Source organism: Thermobia domestica, chromosome 5 (assembly GCF_964235325.1).
Source record: "Thermobia domestica chromosome 5, izTheDome1.hap1.1, whole genome shotgun sequence".
Taxonomy (NCBI): domain Eukaryota; kingdom Metazoa; phylum Arthropoda; class Insecta; order Zygentoma; family Lepismatidae; genus Thermobia; species Thermobia domestica.
Window position 1 is genome coordinate 16166892 of NC_137458.1, and position 19992 is coordinate 16186883.

A 19992-nucleotide genomic window follows, 5' to 3' on the forward strand; every position below is an offset into this window, starting at 1 on the left:
TGGCGCTCGAATTCTCATTGTAAACATTGGAAAATAGAATTTTCAGTATTAGAAATGTTGCAAAGCCATTTTCGTTTTGTTCTGCAAACACAATTTTTCAAAGTGAAGCTCCTCTTAAATCGACTTAAGCATTCGCTCGACCGAAGATGCGTGAACCGTTGTTAATTAAATTTGACACGGTGGTTCGAGATCGCGCTGAGTGTCATTAGGAATTGCATGTTCTGATCGGGACATATCATTGAGGAATAATCACCGAAAAACGGAAATAAACAATAAAGGTCGATCGTTTCGCCCTAAATTTGCAATTATTATTAACCTAATTTAATTCTACCATATATTCGTGTATTATCCTTTAACGGGGAGGGTAAGGGCAATCGTGCAAAGATGATACATCTACCAATCAATACATCTCTTTGAGCTGAACAAAATGGCATGCTTGAAGGTAAATTCCAATGCGTAGTTTTCGAGAAAATAAAGAAAAACTAATTACTTCGTAAATCTAAAAATTGATGTTGTATAAGTAAGATGCTACTAAAAGAATAGCTATAAAGAAATATACTTCCATGGTTTGGACATATAAGAAGAAGACCTTCGGAGTATGTAGCTCATAAAGAAACGAGTGCGAAGCAGCGCCGGACTGGCCACGTTGTCTACTTGGCGATTGCCAAGGGCCCGAGGCCCAAGAAGCCCCGCAAAAATCACGAGGCGCAGAACCTGTAGACCTTGGTCGAATTTTCGCAATCGCAAATGCTTTCTTGAGTCTTCTTACCAAAAAGGTCCTGGAAGACTAAGTTCGTCTTTCCGAAAGAAGTCTTCTTGGGGCCCCCCTATATGAGGAGCCATTAGGAACCCTCCCCAAGGGCCCTCAACTTGGCCAGTCCGACACTGGTGGGAAGCCGACCAAAGTAGAAATGAGGAGAACGATAGGGTGCAGTGTGGTGTCACAGTGGTTAGAAACAAATAGAGGACAACAATCCCAAAAGCCGACTCCAACTAACTGGGAAAATGTTTTACTGGAAAGAAATTTGAAAGTATAAAAATCCGAACTGATGCAGAACTTCAGCAATGTAAAGAGTAGTATTGGTGGTAGGCTATGATTTAAAAGTAATTTTTAACATCAAATAATGTAATTTTATATTAAGTAAATTACAAAAACACATTTTTGATTATTTTTTTATATTGAAAACTTCCTTCTTATACATGAAATTCTTTTGGTATTTTATTATTACGAGGTACGTTCGGAAAGTAACCTCCGATTGGTCACTGTGCTTGAAGTAGTGGGGGCAACGCAACCAACTTTGCATGGACGTGCGCGGTAGATCAGTCTGCATTCAATCGTGATAAAGTGAAGGTTATCTGATCACTAGTTCCACTTTTGTAGCGTCTCAAAATGTATGCAGCAATAGAAAACCCCACCAAGTGCGAGGTACGAGCTGTCACAGGTTTTCTTACGGCAAAACAATAATCGACAGCAGATATTCATCCGGAACTTTGTGCCGTATATGGAGCAAGTGTGATGAGTGAAGGAGTTGTTCGTGAATGGGTTCGTTCATTTAAAAGTGGATGAACAAACATTCATGACGAAGAAAGGAGTGACAGGCCAGCAGTGGTCACTGACGAACTCGTTCAGAAAATTAGTTCAAGAGTTCCTGAAAGTCGACGTTTCACAATCTCGGAGTTTTCCGATGAATTTCCACAAATTTTCAGGACTGTGTTATACAATGTAGTGACACAGAGGTTATGACCTGAAAGATGCGGTCACAAGCTGGCTAAAGGTACAGAAGGGAGATTTTTATGCTGATGGAATTTCTAAGCTAGTACAGAGATATGATATATGCTTAAATGTTCATGGAAACTATGTTGAAAAATAGAGCAAAGAAGTAGTTTTCCGATGTATATAATAAATTCTTCTTATTTACTTTGTTTTCTTTTCTAACCAATCGAAATTTACTTTCCGAGTGGCCATCGCACTATTACTTTAAATAAGACAGAATTAAGTAAAAGTATGTCTTTGACAAGCAAAATTAAAATCTGGAGGATCATCTGGTATCACTGGTCGTTGTTGTGGTATATCAACGCTATCTGCATCTAGAAGACGCAATCTGATGTCTATATTTAATAAGGTCTCCAGGTCAGTTGCACAACTCTCGCTTACCATAGGATTCCCTGAAAGTATATACGAAGCAATAAATTATAGTCCTCGTCACCCGAATTGGCGTGTTTCATCAGCTAATAAGCTCGCAGTGTGTTGTTATTAAACCTTCAGGGAGGAATATAATCATTCATAATTCTCCACAAATGAATCGCTTTCTGTTAAAAGGGCGTATGTGCAATAAACAAAATTTTCGGGAAATGACAAAAAAAAACTGTTTTCTCACGAGTAGGTTCGCTGTTGAAAAAAAGAAAAATATGTGTAAATGTACATGGTTACTGATTGTTTATAAGCTATATAAGATATAACTGGGAATTATTGTTTAATCTACAAAAAACATTAAACTTTGGATACATACGCCCTTTTAACAGAAAACATTGTGACAAAATGTGAAAGCAGGGTTTCTCTTAACTATATCTACAATTTTAGACACTGTTATATTGATAGTATATTGATGAAAGACAAAGATACTAATAATAGTAATTGGTAATAACAATAATTTGAAAGCAAACATTTTGTCTCTCAAATATATATATATATATTTAATATACAGGTATTTAATCTCTGTCATGGTAAGTTCTGAATTAACACTTGTAGTCACTGTTTGTCTTACTCCGACTTGTAAAGTACTTTGACTTCCATGTTTACCGATATCGGGAAATGCTGAGGTTAATGCTGGAATATACCTTGACCACGTACATGCTAAATATAAATCCTGCAAACCTTAATATTATGCCAGTATAAAAGGTGAAATTTTCTCACAATAACAGTGGCAACAAAGCAGAGACTGGTCTTCAGCTGGTCTAATGCCAAATCAGGCAAGTACAAATTTAAGTGGTTTTTACTTTTGTTGTGCGCAATACATAATTGGGAATGCAAGTAAATAGCATTGCATAAGAAAATATTATTTTAATTGTAGGATTTTTATTTTTAAACCAAGTGAGTTTTCTTTAAGTTTTAGTCCGCAAATTCCTGAGCGTGTGTTCAGATTCCAACACAGCTGATAGACCGACCAAAAGGGTACATTAAAATATTATAATAATATAATCATTACATTTAGTACTGTGCTTTTCAGAAAGATGTAATACTAGTACAAATCAGCAGAATGCAATATTTTAGGAAAAACAAAGAATACAGTATTCTGAAAGTGCCAACACCTTATAACATAATGTATTTTTAATGAGTCACTCTTCTTAATGTCACTGATTGGATGGTAGAATGGCTTAATTGAGCGATATAAATATTTATGTTGATCCAGTATTTAATCCATGCACTTTTTCAAGTCTGATCTCGTCCATCTTCAAAGGGATATCTCATGTTCTGTTCAGTTTAGTTTTAGAAAGTAATACCGTTTTCGTAGTGTTGCATGGCATGATGAAAGTGTATTTCATTAGTCCATTAACACTTGGAAAAACCTGTTCATACTCATGGATTGTACGCAGAATAGATAAAGTGATGAAGGCTGCTGTTCCCAAGAGTTATTTTATTTTATCCTTTCTCTGTTTGTTCCTTGTCTCCAGAGAAACTAGATTTTTTTCTTATAGTATTGTGGCCACCATGACCTGAAATCTAAAATATCTTCGCCACTGAATTGAACAATAGTGAAGTTATCAGACCTGCTACAGTGTACAGTGTAAAGGCATTTACGTTTCCTAAGAGTTCGTTTGATGATGGCGAAAACCCCGTCACGTGGAAGAACGTTGGGATCGCGACCAGGAAAGAAGTTTAGGACATCTTTCCTTGTGTAACGCTCATCATTATGATACTCTTGCTTGTCTGATTTTCAGTTAAAAGGGTGTATTTGTGGAATTACGCCCTTTTAACAGAAATCACATATTTCAATGCCTTATATTTTCAACACGTTTCAAGGAATACACTTCATTTTAACAGAAATCGTTGCATCTACCTCTAAAATACTTAGTTTTGTAATAAAAGTAAAAATCGTAAAAAAAAAAAAAAAAAAAAGTTACATACACCCTTTTAACAGAAATCAATTCAAATGCGAAGCAAATCAATTATGAATGATTAGATTCCTTCCTGAAGGACTAGTAACAGCACACTGCCAGCTTATTGGCTGATGCCAAACGCCAATTAGGGTGACGCGGACTATAAGAAAGCTATGTTCAATAGAATTTTTGAATGTACAAACTATTTTAAATAGCAAATCTTACACTGTATACAAAACAAGAGAATGTGACTAGCTACAGAAAGTATGTAGGACTATGGTTGTTAATTATTCTCAAACTGTTGGACCAAATTCTACGAAAATTTCATCAGTATCATCACTGAAATCTCATAATGGTTGTATGATTTCAATAAGCACGACTTAACGGAATTGATCAAGGCCGTGAAAAAAAAGATGGAACAACAGAGTGTGTGAAAAGCTTAATTTTATGTGAAGTCGTTATTGTATGTAGCTTTTCAACCATTTAACATAAAAACGTAACATTTGGTGAAAGCTTTTAACGTAAGAATACAACCATTTTTATTATAACAGCAAGGCGACTCAATCTTCCAGTAAATGCTAATATGCAAAGTTCAAAGTATTTAAGCGTTACAGGTTGCAGGAGGTGAAAATATTTGTATATTCTTAATCGTTATTGTTATATATTCTTAATCGTTATTATTATATATTCTTAATCGTTATTATTATATATTCTTAATCGTTATTATTATATATTCTTAATCGTTATTATTATATATTCTTAATCGTCATTATTATGTATTCTTAATTGTTATTATATATTCTTAATCGTTATTCTTATATATTCTTAATTGTATATTCTTAATTGTCATTATTATGTATTCTTAATTGTTATTATTATATATTCTTAATCGTTATTAATATATATTCTTAATTGTATATTCTTAATTGTTATTATTATGTATTCTTAATTGTATATTCTTAATTGTTATTATTTTGTATTTTAATTGTTATTATTATATATTCTTCATTGTTATTATTACGTATTCTTAATTGTTATTATTATATATTCTTAATTGTTATTATTATGTATTTAAATTGTTATTATTATATATTCCTAATTGTATATTCTTAATTGTTATTATTATGTATTCTTAATTGTATATTCTTAATTGTTAATATTATATATTCTTAATTGTTATTATTATGTATTCTTAATTGTTATTATTATATATTCTTAATCGTAATTCTTATATATTCTTAATTGTTATTATTATATATTCTTAATTGTATATTCTTAATTGTTATTATTATGTATTCTTAATTGTTAATATTATATATTCTTAATTGTTATTATTATGTATTATGTATTTTTAATTGTTATTCTTATATATACTTAATCGTTATTAATATATATTCTTAATTGTATATTCTTAATTGTTATTATTATGTATTCTTAATTGTATATTCTTAATTGTTATTATTTTGTATTTTAATTGTTATTATTATATATTCTTCATTGTTATTATTATGTATTCTTAATTGTTATTATTATATATTCTTAATCGTTATTATTATATATTCTTAATTGTTATTATTATGTATTTAAATTGTTATTATTATATATTCTTAATTGTTAATATTATATATTCTTAATCGTTATTATTATATATTCTTAATTGTTATTATTATATATTCTTAATTGTTATTATTATATATTCTTAATTGTTAATATTATATATTCTTAATCGTTATTATTACTATTCGTCGTCATCATTCCGCTCCGTATGTCTCACTGTTTTGCAAACTTTTCCTTTAAGACGTATTGGTACCGTATGGTCACACAACATTACTGCCACTAATCTCCATTTTATCCAAATGCTGCTAATTCTGCTCTTTGCAGATTCCCCAATTCCTGTATTTTGTTGTAGTATTGATTTCCAGCTGGATACCTGAATTTTTTCGTCATTTATTTGGTATTATATCAGCTTTATCTGCACTTTTTTAACATCTCTCAGATGGAAATGGTGCCGATTTCAACCTATGTTCATTAGACATTTCTTTGTTTAATTTAATGCCTGTTATCACCTCCATCAGTTTGTCGGTGTGTCATCTTATTACCTTGCGTAAACTCCTAACACTCTACACTCCTAGCATGATTTTTTTCTCACTTTGCTCTGTTAAGTCTCCTGTGGTAGTTCTTCACTAGAAATTGAATGAGGACAATTTACTTTCAGAATATTTTATCGCAGGATGAGTCATAAACTTATCTTTAGTTTTATATCTCAATAATAATAATAATAATAATAATAATAATAATAATAATAATAATAATAATAATAATATGTGGGTCATTCAGAAAGTAATGCCTCCAAGCCCACTACTTGGCCAATAGTACTGCAAACACTCTGAACTGATTATCATTAATGCACTGATGTTTAAGCTATAGAATGTGACTTGTTTCACCTTCCTATCTCTTCTTGTTCCAGAGTAATGGAGCAATCTATGGCATCCAGTGGTGACGTCCGGGTGAAACAGTGCGCTGTCAGTGCGCTGAATTTCTGACTGCGGAAGGTTGTGCGTCCAGGAACGAGTCGTGAATATATCATTACGACCCGAAAACGAAGCGTCAGTTGATGGAGTCCACGTCCTCACCACGGCCAAAAAATTCAAAGTTGTCCCATCTGTTGGCGAAATGTTGACATTCTGCCTCATGATGCCTATAGTCCGGATCTTGTTCCTTGCGACTTTTGACTACTTCCCAAACTTAAGGATCACCTTAAGAGCCAACGCTACAGTTGTGAGGCGGAGGTAGAAACAGCAGTTCGGCAATAGTGTCGCCATGAACCACCACAATTCTTCGTCGACGGCATGAAAAATTGTTTCGCGTTGGCAGAAGTGTGTTGCCCATAATGGGGACCATGCTGAAAAATGATGCCACTATTTGTAGCTGACATTGCAAACTACACACTGATACCTGTATCGGTCCCAGCTCTCAAACACAAATAAAGATATCACATTGGTGGCATTACTTTCTGAATCACCCTCGCAATAATAATAATAATAATAATAATAATAATAATAATAATAATAATAATAATAATAATAATAATAATAATAATACATTTTGAATGTCACTCTTGTACCCAATCTAAAATAACCAATAATGTCGTACCTAGTAGCACGTTGAATCCATCCGTCCAATAGTCAAACGTTTTCTTATCTGGTGCAACGAAGTCCAATGTTCCAGCTTCTTCAAACCCAAAAACCAATGAGAAGGCGAGATCATGAAAGGATTTGCGACCTCTGAAATCATTAAGAAAACGAAATCATATAGTTAGTTTCCTAACATTCAAAGTGTCCCTTTGTGGTCACGTGGTTACCTCGCTTGCTTTCTATCTGCGTGATTCCAGGTTTGACTCCTAGTGGCAGTGCTTGGATATAACTTCCAGTAGCGGCTCGGTTCCTACTTCATGCATAACATCCCGTTTCATATAGTGTTAGGCTGCGGCGGATCTGGAAGGTAAAATCTGGGGGAGGAGAGCAGCCAGAACCCAAACTATGATAGGTATATCATGAGTTTACTATAAATGTTCAGATATGTAGAAATAATTACTTAATGTTTTTTATTTAAAAACTGGGCGGGGGGTAGGCTAGATCCGCCACTGAAGACTGGAAAAAGAAGCTTCAAACAATATTGATATTCATAGGTAGAATAGGCTATAGCTATAAGTTTATGAAGATGTGTGAAAAGGAACTTTGGAACTGAATATTTAATATATATATATATATATATATATATATATATATATATATATATATATATATATATATATACAGGGCCGTGCCGTGGGGGGCGAGCGGGACGACGGCCCCGGATGCCGAAGTAATGGGGCAAAAATTCGGGAGAAAAAAGGAAAAAATATAGCAAAAATGCTTGGAATATGTGTATTGGAGCGCCGTCGTATACTCTCGCCCCGGGCGCTGATTTTCCACTGCACGGCCCCGTATATATATATATATATATATATATATATATATATATATATATATATATATATATATATATATATATATATATTTGAAACGAGTTGTCTTAAATTTGTACTCTGCTCTATCTAAAAATGCACATTTCAGAATAATTCAATATAGAACCACAGGCCCACACCTAGAAATTTTTGTTGAGAGGGGTCCAATGATACAAGACATTATGTTTACGTAGTATCGAATGGGTGTTATTCTACAGCCGGAAAGAAAAAGACATGCAAGACTTATAGCTATCTGTATTCTCACGAAAAATGATAAAATTAGTTTGTTTTTATCAGAAAAGAAAATAGTACAGATGATGAGTAAGGTCAAATATTTAGTCTATATCAAGTATCTCTCTGTCAAACAAATATAGTTTTATTAAGAAAGTATCCAAATGCATGTCGAGTTACGAAGTTAGTCTCTGTACAACCAATCATTTGTAAAACTAGCAGCAGAATGTATATTTATTATCACTAATCCAAAAATGAACCCCATAAGAGCTGTATTGCATTTAAATCCATGGAAAAAAAAAAATGTCGGCTTCTCAGCAATTGCTTTTACTCTCCTATATTTACTCCGAGACAGACTTCTTCATAACACGGTTTTCACCTTAGGAAAAATACTTTTGTTAATGTTGTATACAAGAAGTGTTCAGGATTTTGATGAAGGGGATTAGTCCATGTGTTATTCTTCGTAAAAAAATACAATCAATCCCATAAATACCTCGTGGGATTACCCAGTGTTACCCCACAGTGCTAATTCCCCATGCGTATTAGTGGTGTGAGTGTAAAGCAGGATTAAAGCCCATTTTATCCAGTGTATACCTGAACGTCAGGGGGGCTATAGCCACTATAGCACCCTCTTGGATCCGCCCCTATATATATATATATGTGTGTGTGTGGTAAAAGGGTTATAATATAATACACTCTGTAAAGAAAAAATAGCGACACTTGCTCTAATATGGTTTTCTCAACATACTTTAATCAATATGAATTTTTACATGAATTCCTGATAATATTACAAGGCATATTCCTAATGAGCAGTTCATTCTTAATACTTGCGCCAGAGTTTGAGGCTTTTGACGTGAATTTGGTGAATTTATATGCATATATAAGTAGCTATGTGTGTTTTGAGCAAAATCGTTTGTAGGAAGAGTAATTCATAAAACTGAAAAAGATCAACAACAATAGCAGAAAACAAGAAATGGAATTTCTTTAGGGTAAGACATATTGTGTGCAAACATCGAGAAGTACGATACACCAAACTAGTATTTTGTATGTGCACCATGGGCTTCCCGCATTGGTAACAAAGCTATTGCAAAATGCAACCTCGATATCACGGAATAACACCCGGATTATCTGTTCCTTGAATTCCATTCTATTTGAGATAGTTGTCTATTGAAATTTCTACTCATATTGATCCACAGATTTTCAACTGGATTCATGTCGGGTGAGTTTGTAGGCCACACGAGTCTCTAAATAGTCATATTCTTGAACCACGTATTAACAATTTTGGCTCGGTGACATGAAGCATTATCGTCCTGGGAAAGGAAGTAGTCCATATCTTCTTCAGAAAAGTCATCTTTAGCTGTTGTAAGAACTTTACGTGCCAGAATTTGATGATATTTTCGTGCATCAAACGATCCTTCACATATATCCGTCGTTCTGACGTCTTTAACGGTGAACCATGCCCATATCATCACTCAGTAACTGAATATTTGAATCTCTTAAACAAAATCCTTGTCAAGTTCCTTGCTTGTTCGTATCCACAACTTCACACCACTATCGTTTCCCACTATTCTAAACTTCTTTTCAATGAAGAAAACGACATGCTTTCAGTTGTCATAAGTCCAAGTTGTATATCAACTCACAAAACTACATGTTGAAGTCCTCTGTGTTTTGTCAGTTTCGACTTTCTACGCGGTTTTTTCTTTGTAATATCCTCTTCATACAGTCAAGACAATACAGTTGTACAAGTAACTGCGGTTCCAAGATCATGTCAAACTACAAAAGCGATTTTTTGGGAAATCACTCATTAAATCTGCGGTGCTATTGATTTCATTTAGCAATCTGCTCTGGGTGATGCTTTCTTTTTTCTTTCACACTGTTGACGAAGGGACGATTTGTTATGCTGTTTGCACTTGTGAATTACTCTTCCTGCCGTAGAATGATGGATTTTCAGAATTCCATCTATTCTTTTAGAGATTTGCCACAACTCACATTTCTTACCCATCTTATTTGTTTACAGTCCACATGTAGCAACAATATCACACACAAACAACACTGCACAACAAAAATTTTGCCACTTGACACACTGTCCAAACAATGAGAAAGCAAAGAACAATCATAAAATGCTATTTACCTCAGCCTACACATTACAAATGCAATGCAGAATTCTTACTACAATAATTTACGAGACGCACTCAGTGCCATCTATCGAAAATACTAGTGATACACAAACAATTGACAAGCGATGTCCTACACCACAGGTGTCACAGATAACGCAAATGAACTATCCCACTCTTCATTTCCTTCTATTCCTCTTCTAACGGGCTGCAACTATGGTTTTCTGTGTAAGTTAGTTTAAGAATTGAGGTGTCGCTATTTTTTCTTTACAGAGTGTAAAAGTGAAGTGCGATTTTATTAGTGAAAATAGTTATATGTTCAGTGTTGAGTGTTAAGATTGTTTTTCTCTTCTACATTATTTTTATTATTAGTGTTTTAATAAATAAGCATAGTGTCATTTTATTCAATGTGTTTTTGTTACATATATGAGTAAAGTTTGTGTATGCTGTAGTCTGAGTGACCGTCTGAACGTCCGTGAGGATTTCGAGACGAGACATTGGAACCTCTCGGTGCTTGATGCTAATCTCGTTATTGAAACCGGAGGGCGATTTGGGAAAAGGTCTGTAATCTCCTTTTGGAAATGTTCTTCGATGTCTTAACCAGGTAAGTTCAGGTCTTCTGAAAACACTCAGTGGTGAGACTGCAGGAGGGCAGATCCGGAAAGAGGTTACAGTTGCACAGCTATAACAGACGAACACCTGGCATATTCAAGCACACAAAGACTTTTTTCTAGCTTTCCGTCCATTTTCGACAGTTACCACAGTGCCACACTGCACACTGCCACATCGATCGGAAAGATAATAATGAACTTTGCTGCCACACAGTACAACGTTGGTGAGTTCGTTTTTTTTTTTTTTTTTTTCATGTGTATGTGTTATACTTTTGAAAATATAGCCTTTTCAAAACGAATGAAACATTTATGCTAAACCTGGATGTTGGTTTGCGTTAAGATTGAGTTGTATTAACATAATCATTTTTAGCTATATATATGCGCTATCTGGGATTGGAAGTGGAAAATTCCGCTAACTTGTTTCTCCTTTTAGATTAGATTCTGTCAGATGAGTCGATATTTAGAGAATAGTACTAACCTGAATTCTTTGACGTGTGGACAATTCTTCCCAACGATCAAATTAGTTATATTGCTGATTGGAATTTGATCTGAGAGATCTTCTGGTGGTTTATTTTCATATTCCACATAGTCTCCGTAAAACAGAGTCTTATGATTATGTGACAAAACTGCGGACCACCATTTCCCTTTTATTCTCTGTAACAAAAGCCATAAGAAAGTGTAACAGTATTTTTTTTTTTACATAGTACTTATTCTTAATTGCAAAGAACATTTACAACTATTTATACATGATATGATTAATGTATAGTTTAGGACCCTTCGATTGGGTAGACATGATCATACTTTTCTATGATATGTTGTAACCAGGGTACAAAATAATCACAGTCAAAGTGAAAAAACTCTTCACACTGGACTGTTTCTATATTAAGAGTTCATATGTTTGAACTTCCATAATTGCTAAACTAATGTGGAATTAAGGATACCGCTAATAGTTGCTACAAAGGATACTTCTTAATTACTTATATTTACATGTTAATTACACATCATACATCAGTGACCAAACAGTAAGTGAGTCTACAAGAGGCACTGTGTGCGAGAGAACAGTGATCAAAGTGCCGATCAACCTTATCTCACTCATGTTTGATCAACATGTCGGGCGCCCATACAAGCCAGGGAAACAGCAGCAGCCGTTGTCCCTAAAAGGAAAGTTGCACATTACGAGTTAAGATGACCATGCATTGTCGTGCTGAAATACGGTGTTCAGAGTTCTCTGAAGCAAGGGTACGTAGCGGCCTAGAGCTTTAGAACTTCCCTAATGTATCGGTCAGTGATAGGATAGCCTGAATGCGTAGCAGAGGAGATGACGTATTTACGCAACTAAATGTTGAGAATAGTGGCGGACACCACTGCAAGGTAAAGGATGCACTGTTCATCAATACTGTCAAAGTTTATGCTATATACCAGGCTGTTCCAAAAGTTCTGCACCATAGAAGGAGGAAAATGAAACACAAATATCTGAAATAAAGAGAAACCTTTATTCGGCAAAGTAGAGGCCATCATGTTCGATGACCTTCATCCATCTTTGAGGCAACAATTCAATCTGATAGCGATATCAGATGGTACGTTTAGAATTGAAAAACTCGGGACAGACAACATGCACCTCATTATATGAATTGAATTGCCGACCACACAAGAAATGTGAGAAAAAGCGAAACAAACCATAATCTGAGTGTGCAATATCTGGACTATAGGCAGGTGAGCTAACAACTCAAACCGTCAAGTTCAGTCAGGGTGTGAGTCACACTTTGAGACCGATGACTCAGAGCATTGTCAATTTGCAGCAATAACCTCTTCCTCCTCGTTAATGCCGGATATTTCTCGTTCAGAATGACATACACTCGGCGTAGTTGTTCAGAATACAGTTTACCTGTTACAGCACGACTCTCTGGAACAAACTCAAAATGAATTATCCTGTCAATATTCCACTACACACAGCAAGAGCTTTTTCCCAATTCTGTCCTGTTTCACATTGGGTAGGGCTTCCTGTCCTTTTTTTCTCCCACTGTTTACGTGTCATGGTTTTTCAAAAACACCCACTTCTCATCTCCTGTCACAATTCTCCAAAAACGGATATCACGCGGTTCTTTTAAAAAAGTCTGGCAAATTAACACTCTGCGCTGGTCTGCTCCTCTGTCACCTCATGGGGATTTTTTCGGGATTGTTTATTGACGTAATCCGTGTCATGCAATCGATGGCTTACTGCATGTCATGCAATCATGCAATCCATGTCATGCAATCATGTAATCAACCTTTCTTGCTAACACACGTGTGTTCGATTTTGGTTCAGCACTCACAGGATCTTGCAGAGGGCCGTTAATGTCCATCGGAGGTCTCCCCTTGCACTGCTTGTCCGCGAGGTTTAAATCACTTGAAGTAAATTTTTTGAACCAACGGGAAGTTGTCGTGCTGATGATCGATCTAATACTACTTTGTTCTCTACACTACAAATTTCCTCCGCAGCAGCTTTTACAGTTAGTCCTTTTTCCCATAAAAATCGTAACACAGCTCGAATTGCAATTTGGTCCTCACTCATGTTGCCCTTTTTGACTTTACGGGAACACTCGCTACACACGCAGAAGTAGCCTTGACTTAATCCCACGAACCTGTCCTTTATGCCTGCCAACAGTTTTCACTGGTGGCGCTACCTGTCCTCCCAAAGGTTTACCTCATGTAAGTCAGTGGGCTGATGGTGCAGGACTTCTGGGACAGCCTGGATATATATTGCGACGTTAAAATAAAATAAATAATAATAAAAAAAAACTCTTGGTTACTATTTCACGGCCAACGAAAAGATGCTATCTTTGGCTGGGAGCATCAATATTGTGTTCACCAGACACAGTGCAATCTGAGCTAGGTGATATGGAAGATCTTGCTGCTTCAAGACATCGAACGTTATTTCAAAATAGCAGTTTAGGATCGATAATCATGATTCCACCGCGCTTATTAAAGGACATAATAGGCTATGGTTAATGCAATTTGTACAGTGAAAAGGGTTTATGGTAGGAATGTACAGTATAAAGAGAAATAAGATGTGTAATAAAAGAAATATAGTGTAAAAAGAAATTGCGCAATTCAGCAATCAGTGCTTTTCTACCATTCACTAAAATGTTGTGAAACAAGACAGTCACTCATCGCAGAATTATGAATGTCAATAAATAGAGGAATTTTAAATAGATAGAACCCCTAATTCAGGAAATAGTGCCATACCTCGTTCTACGCAGGTAGTCAGAAAGTAAGGTTACAAAACCTGCGATGAAACGTGTATATATATATATATATATATATATATATATATATATATATATATATATATATATATATATATATATATATATATATATATATATATATATATAATTTCATACAACTAATACAGCCAACAGATAGTACATATAATAGGTTATTTTTTGACATAGTCTCCATAGCGGTTGAGACCAAGGATGTTATAAAATAGAGGATCTGCCCATTCGTATCTTCAACATATGAACTCAATAAAGCAAAAAAAAAAAAAAAAAAAAAAAAAACTGAGCATCGTCTGAGCCTTCACGTTTGATTGGCTACTCTTGTTTCCGCCATGATTGTTGACTCGAAACATTGCAATCTTAGTGGCGCAGAGTGGGCAGAGTAGGTGTGGCGAAGCTGTGACGTATGGCTTCACGATTTTGTTGTATGGGCAGATCCTCTATTTTATAACATCCTTGGTTGAGACACTTCTATCGTAGGATGAGTTTGAAGCGCCGTAGATGGCGGGTGGCTGAAACTCTGCACAGTTGCCAACTCCATGTATTACGCTTACCGCTAACGCCTCATTCCTTTATAACAGACGAAACTCCAGAAAGATCTTCCCTCGTATGTAGGAAGGTTCCGGGTTTTAACTCTTCCCTTGAGCGAATGAAAAAAATAAACATTTGCCGTAGTAAGGTATGTATGCAGATCTTGAACTCAACTTGATGAAATTCAGCGTACGCTACTGGTACCACTTGTGCTTAAACCAAATTACTATAGGTTGAAATATGAAATTCAATAATCGCACGTTTTATGTATTAAATTCACATCCATCGCTGAAGAGATGCTTTCTAAATGCGTATAAAGTTCCAACCAGTTGTGAATTCAGATATAGTGTATTCTCAGCCGCGGAAGGCTTACGAATCCTCGGAGGCGGAGAAATTTCTTTTCTGTAAATAATACAGCTTCAGCGTATAATGACAGAATTCTTATTTGCACGGAGGGAAATTCCCTTAGATTTTCCCGGAATTCATTCCTGGTTCAGCATTCGCGCAACAAAAGATGTTACTCACGGAATTTGGTGTATTCGATTGCAACTTAAAAATGGGTTAAGATCAAAACTGGAGTACTGATACAATATTAATCCAGTAAAATTGAACTTCAACTTCGAAATAAATCTGAACAAGCTGCATTTTTGTGGAGATCCTCAGAGCATACCCTGGAAAGTACCCTTACTTAGAGCCAGGCCCGTATCCCGAGGGGTTTAGGTGGGGGCGCCCCCCTAAGTTTTTGTTGGCTCCCCTAAAATTTTCACGGTAGGCTTGCAAATGAACTATATAATATGGTTGAATCGGCCCCTCCCTACATTTTTGGGCTGGGTAAGGGCCTGCTTAGAGCCGTGTTTTCTAGGGGGAGGAGAAGGGGAAAAATAGTTTCTTTTTTCAATTATCTCTAAAATTATTCATTTCTAGAGGAAAATAGTTATAAGAAAAAATGGAGTTTATAAAGTTCTACACGATAAAGATCCTTAGCAGGGGCGTACTCACGCGTGCTAGCTACCGAGTCTGGACTCCCTCCGCAAACTTACTACCTAGATTAACATTGGTACACTTTCTTAACATAACAATATTTGTTTAACAAAGAAATGATTGAGGTAGCCTATATATTTAATTTTACACCCTTGTGCTCTTTCTTTTCTTATAAAAATGATCTATCATTTTTGTGAAAATGTAGATGGCAGTAATTAACGATTAATTTTCGTCTTTTCGGGTGCAGGACGACACAGGTTCAATACTATATAGACATTGCAATACTCCCACATATTTGTAAACAACAAAATATGCTTCTCCACGAGGATTATCAGGCAGCCGACAGAACCATCTACGAAGAAGTACGAAGAAGGAGACGGAGAACCACGAAGGACTCCGACAACTCCTCCAGAAGCTCTCCCTCCAAAGTATGACTATAAAGGAGCACTTCGAGAACAAAAAGACATCAGTTCCATCTGATCATTCTTACCTTTCTCTTTGCTCTGGTTTGGGCAGGAGAGAATCCCTAACCTTACTTCTGCGCTACTCGGGCAAGAGGTTCCTATCCTATCTCCGCGCTAGGTGACACCAACCCTCCTCCACGCTGCTTCGGCCTACGCGGACCACCAACTTGTCGTGTAGGATACAAGGGATGTCGTTAAGAACGTTACAATGTTTCGTTAAATCTTTTTGTATAGACTGTGCTCAAAACCATTGTATTTTTTTCAATACGGGAAGATAAATAAGCATGAAATAATCAAAACATGGTACCTTAATTAAGAAATGTCACACCAGGAATCAAACACGTGGGTATTCTATCTCGAGTAGTGGGCATCGTAAACCTATTATAAAATTCCACAGTAATGCAGTAGAGATGATACTTCGTCCACTTCTCATTCATCAGGTCTGCCGGGTTACTAGGGGTGTCTGGGTCGCCGAGTCCATTCAGGTTACTGGATCTCAGAAGCGAGTCAGATTTAGACAAAAGCTGTAACTCAGTAATGAAAATTTGTCTTGTTTTACGTTCCACGCATTAGCACCGAGGCTATCCTATAGGAGATATCGATTATTATAATGAACGAAATAGTGAAATGCAGAAAGTGAGGGAAAACGTGAAAACTACCAGGAAACCCTAGCACACGGTGTTTGTCCAAGTTGTGACCTAAGTGACCCATGCAATCATTGGCGACGTCGCGGACATCCGCTGAGTGTGTTGTTAATCAAAAACGGTTGGAAAGCACAGAATATCCGGTGAAAATGCGCCCTTGTGGGTCAGAGAGAGCAAAGAGAACTTGAAGAGGTCGATCATTTCAAGTATCTCAGAAGTTTTTCGACAAGAGACGCTTATTGCACCAAAAAGATCAGATCAAGAAGTGCTACAGCCAAAGAAGCATTCAACAAGAAATTATCACTTTTAACTAACAGCCTTAACATTGGACTAAGAAAAAAGTTGGCCAAGTGCTGGAGTATTGAATTGTATGGTTCAGAGACTTGACCTCTACGAAAGTTAGAGAACATATATTTAGAGAACTTCGAAATGTGGTGTTGGAGGAAGCTGCAGAAGATCAAGTGGACAGAGACAGCAACAAACGAAGATGTTTTAAAACGTATAGAAGAGAAGAGCCCGCTTTCAACCACCATCCTTCGTAGGAAGGCAAATTGGATTGGGCATTATCTTGCGAAGAAATTGTCTTCTTCATATCCCCATAGAAGGAAAGATGAAAAAAAACCGAGGAGTAGGAAGAAGAACACAGCTGATAGGAGCAAATATTGGGAGTTAAAAGAGGAAACTGAAGATCGACAAAAGTGGAAGAAACATTTCCAGACCCAAATCTAAAATTGAATTTTAAAAATCCTCATTCGTCCCAGGACCTGCCCAAAAGGCAGAATACTTAAAATAATAATAAATTAAATATCGGCACTCCTAAAATGGTGGGGTAACAATATAAATAAATAATTTAATAATGCTGTTATTCTATGAATTAACTAATTCATCTTACCTGTCCCCGTGCTGAGTATTTGGGAAACACGCTCCCTTTAACAAGATATCTCAATCTATTCTGCTGAATCAATTCTATGTATTCAGGTGTTATCTCTTGTTTTAGCTCACGAATTGATTCAAAATTCTCAAACTCCCACTTTTCCTTGGATAAACGTTCTTCTTGCCACATTTGTGAAATGACTGAATACGGCAACTCCTGCAGATAACCACGAAATGTTTCGAAATCCTTTGGGTATTTTAATAGGGCTTTGTTCACTTGTTCACGCATAACACGAAGCAATTGAGCGTAATCCTCAGCTGTAGCTTGCATTTCTTTGCGCGTTTTAATCATTAAGATCATAGTTTCAGAGAAAAGTTCTTCAAATGGAAAATCGTGGCTGAAAAACATCGGGTAATACATAGTACCGTGTTCGCTCGGATGTTCGCCTATATGCAACAAATTAGACAACATTCTAACAACACTCATAGCCAGTTGATCTAAAGTAGAGCCGAAATTTTGAGGTTTCAGAAGAATATCTAACGCTAACTTTTCATATTCACTTTTATAATATGAAGCAAAATAGCAGATACATTCAAAATCTAATACTGTACAGGTCCCAGTATGGAAATTTATAAAAGGCTTATGATCAGAAGGAGAGATACTACATGCTTCATAAATCGTAGGCAAAGCACCACCTGATGACGCCATGGCACTGTGAACTATTATAGAAGATAGATCATTTATTTTCTCGGATAGTTCGTCACTTTCTGGATCCAAAATTGTATTCATTTTTGTAACTAATTGCCCCAGCAAAATGGACTGAAAAACATACAACTCGTGTTTCAATTCATTAGTGACAATGTGCTGTGGGCTAAAGTAGAGAATGTGTGTAGTTATCGTTTGTTGAATTTGATTGGAATCTAGTATTTGAATTATTTCCTTTCTCTGATTATCTTCTGCTTTTAGCAATACGGAATTTATAAACACCAAAGCATTGTGTTGAACTTGACGGCTTCGTAAACATTGTACCACGGTTGGTATAAGGATTTGCTCTTCAAATTTGTATTTACTAGAACTTTGATCAACAAAATTATACAAAATAGAAAGGGCAACATCAGAAACTTTGTCGCGTTCCGATTCCAGGGGCATTTTCACGTAACTGACAATTTTGTCTACGAAAGCGTCCTCTAGAATGTCCCATGAGATACTTCCTTGTTCCATTAACTGAACGAAGGACGTTAAGGCCTCTACCAACCCACAATCGTCTAATTTCCCTTCTAGAATAAGTGACATTAAGAGTTGAAGGCCTTGCTTATTTATGAATTCTTGTGCAAATGTGGGATCTTTCGATAGATAAGCAAGCCGAATGAGATGTGCTTGTTTCTCGGGTTTTAGCTCACTTCTTAACTTTTGCATGCAAATCTCAGTGTTTTTGGTGACCGAAAATGTCAATTTTAACATCGAACCGTTTACGATTTCTCCTCTATTCTTCTCTGTTATGTACTTACAAATGTTACTCCCTGGACTATGAACTTGTAATGCATACATCTCGGAATCACCAAGCCCAAATTTCAGACACAAATTGTGGACAATTGATGTAAGACTTTCTCGTTCGTCTATTTTCACTAGATCATACTTTTTGTCGAACCACACTGCCACACGAATCACTTTCGGAGCTTCAACTACAGGTTCAGTTTTGTGAGACATTTTTTTTTTTTTTTGAGCACTTACAAAATTATTGTAACTTTGTAATAAAATCACTTTCACTTGTTTGAGTGTACTTTTACATCTCTATGAACAGTGTTGAAGATAGCAAATATAAACAGCTACGTAACTTCATCATCGTTGGTTAAGATTAGATAACTACGGGTTCATTGATTATTTCGTTTTAAAGATAAGCTCATACAGTTCCAATTCCACAATATTAACCTGTTATGTTTACAGTCTGATTTTTTTAATCATTGAAAAAAATATAAAAACTCGAATAAAAGAAGATATCAGACTTTTTTTATTTTTAATGCATGGCACATGAAATATACAATAAAAATTTGTTTTTAACAAAACCATTTAACAGAACTTAAAGTGTTCGGTATGTGGAATCGTAAAATACGTCAATTCCAAAAAAAAATCACTACAAAACTAAGAACATAAAGTGTCAACCCCATTAGCAAATACCGG

At 35.7% G+C, this 19992-nt stretch overlaps 1 protein-coding gene across 1 annotated transcript; it reads right to left on the reverse strand.

The window, feature by feature from the left end:
* Positions 1-1186: 1186 nt before the first annotated feature.
* Positions 1187-19595, reverse strand: LOC145684593 (engulfment and cell motility protein 1-like). The gene is made up of 4 exons (XM_081756985.1): positions 17833-19595; positions 11539-11714; positions 7252-7382; positions 1187-2166 (listed from the first exon to the last, which is right to left on the reverse strand). The coding sequence occupies exons 1-4, from the start codon at positions 19519-19521 to the stop codon at positions 1994-1996; spliced, it is 2169 nt and encodes a 722-aa protein (XP_081613111.1). The 5' UTR covers positions 19522-19595; the 3' UTR covers positions 1187-1993.
* Positions 19596-19992: the final 397 nt, after the last annotated feature.

Bases quoted from the DNA above. Each gene is read 5' to 3' on its own strand.
- LOC145684593 (XM_081756985.1), bottom strand. From the start codon at position 19,521: ATGTCTCACAAAACTGAACCTGTAGTTGAAGCTCCGAAAGTGATTCGT. The intron at 11,715-17,832 runs GTAAGATGAATT...CTTTTGTTACAG, and splicing joins AATACTCAGCACGGGGACAG to AGAATAAAAGGGAAATGGTG. The intron at 7,383-11,538 runs GTTAGTACTATT...TAATGATTTCAG, and splicing joins CCACACGTCAAAGAATTCAG to AGGTCGCAAATCCTTTCATG.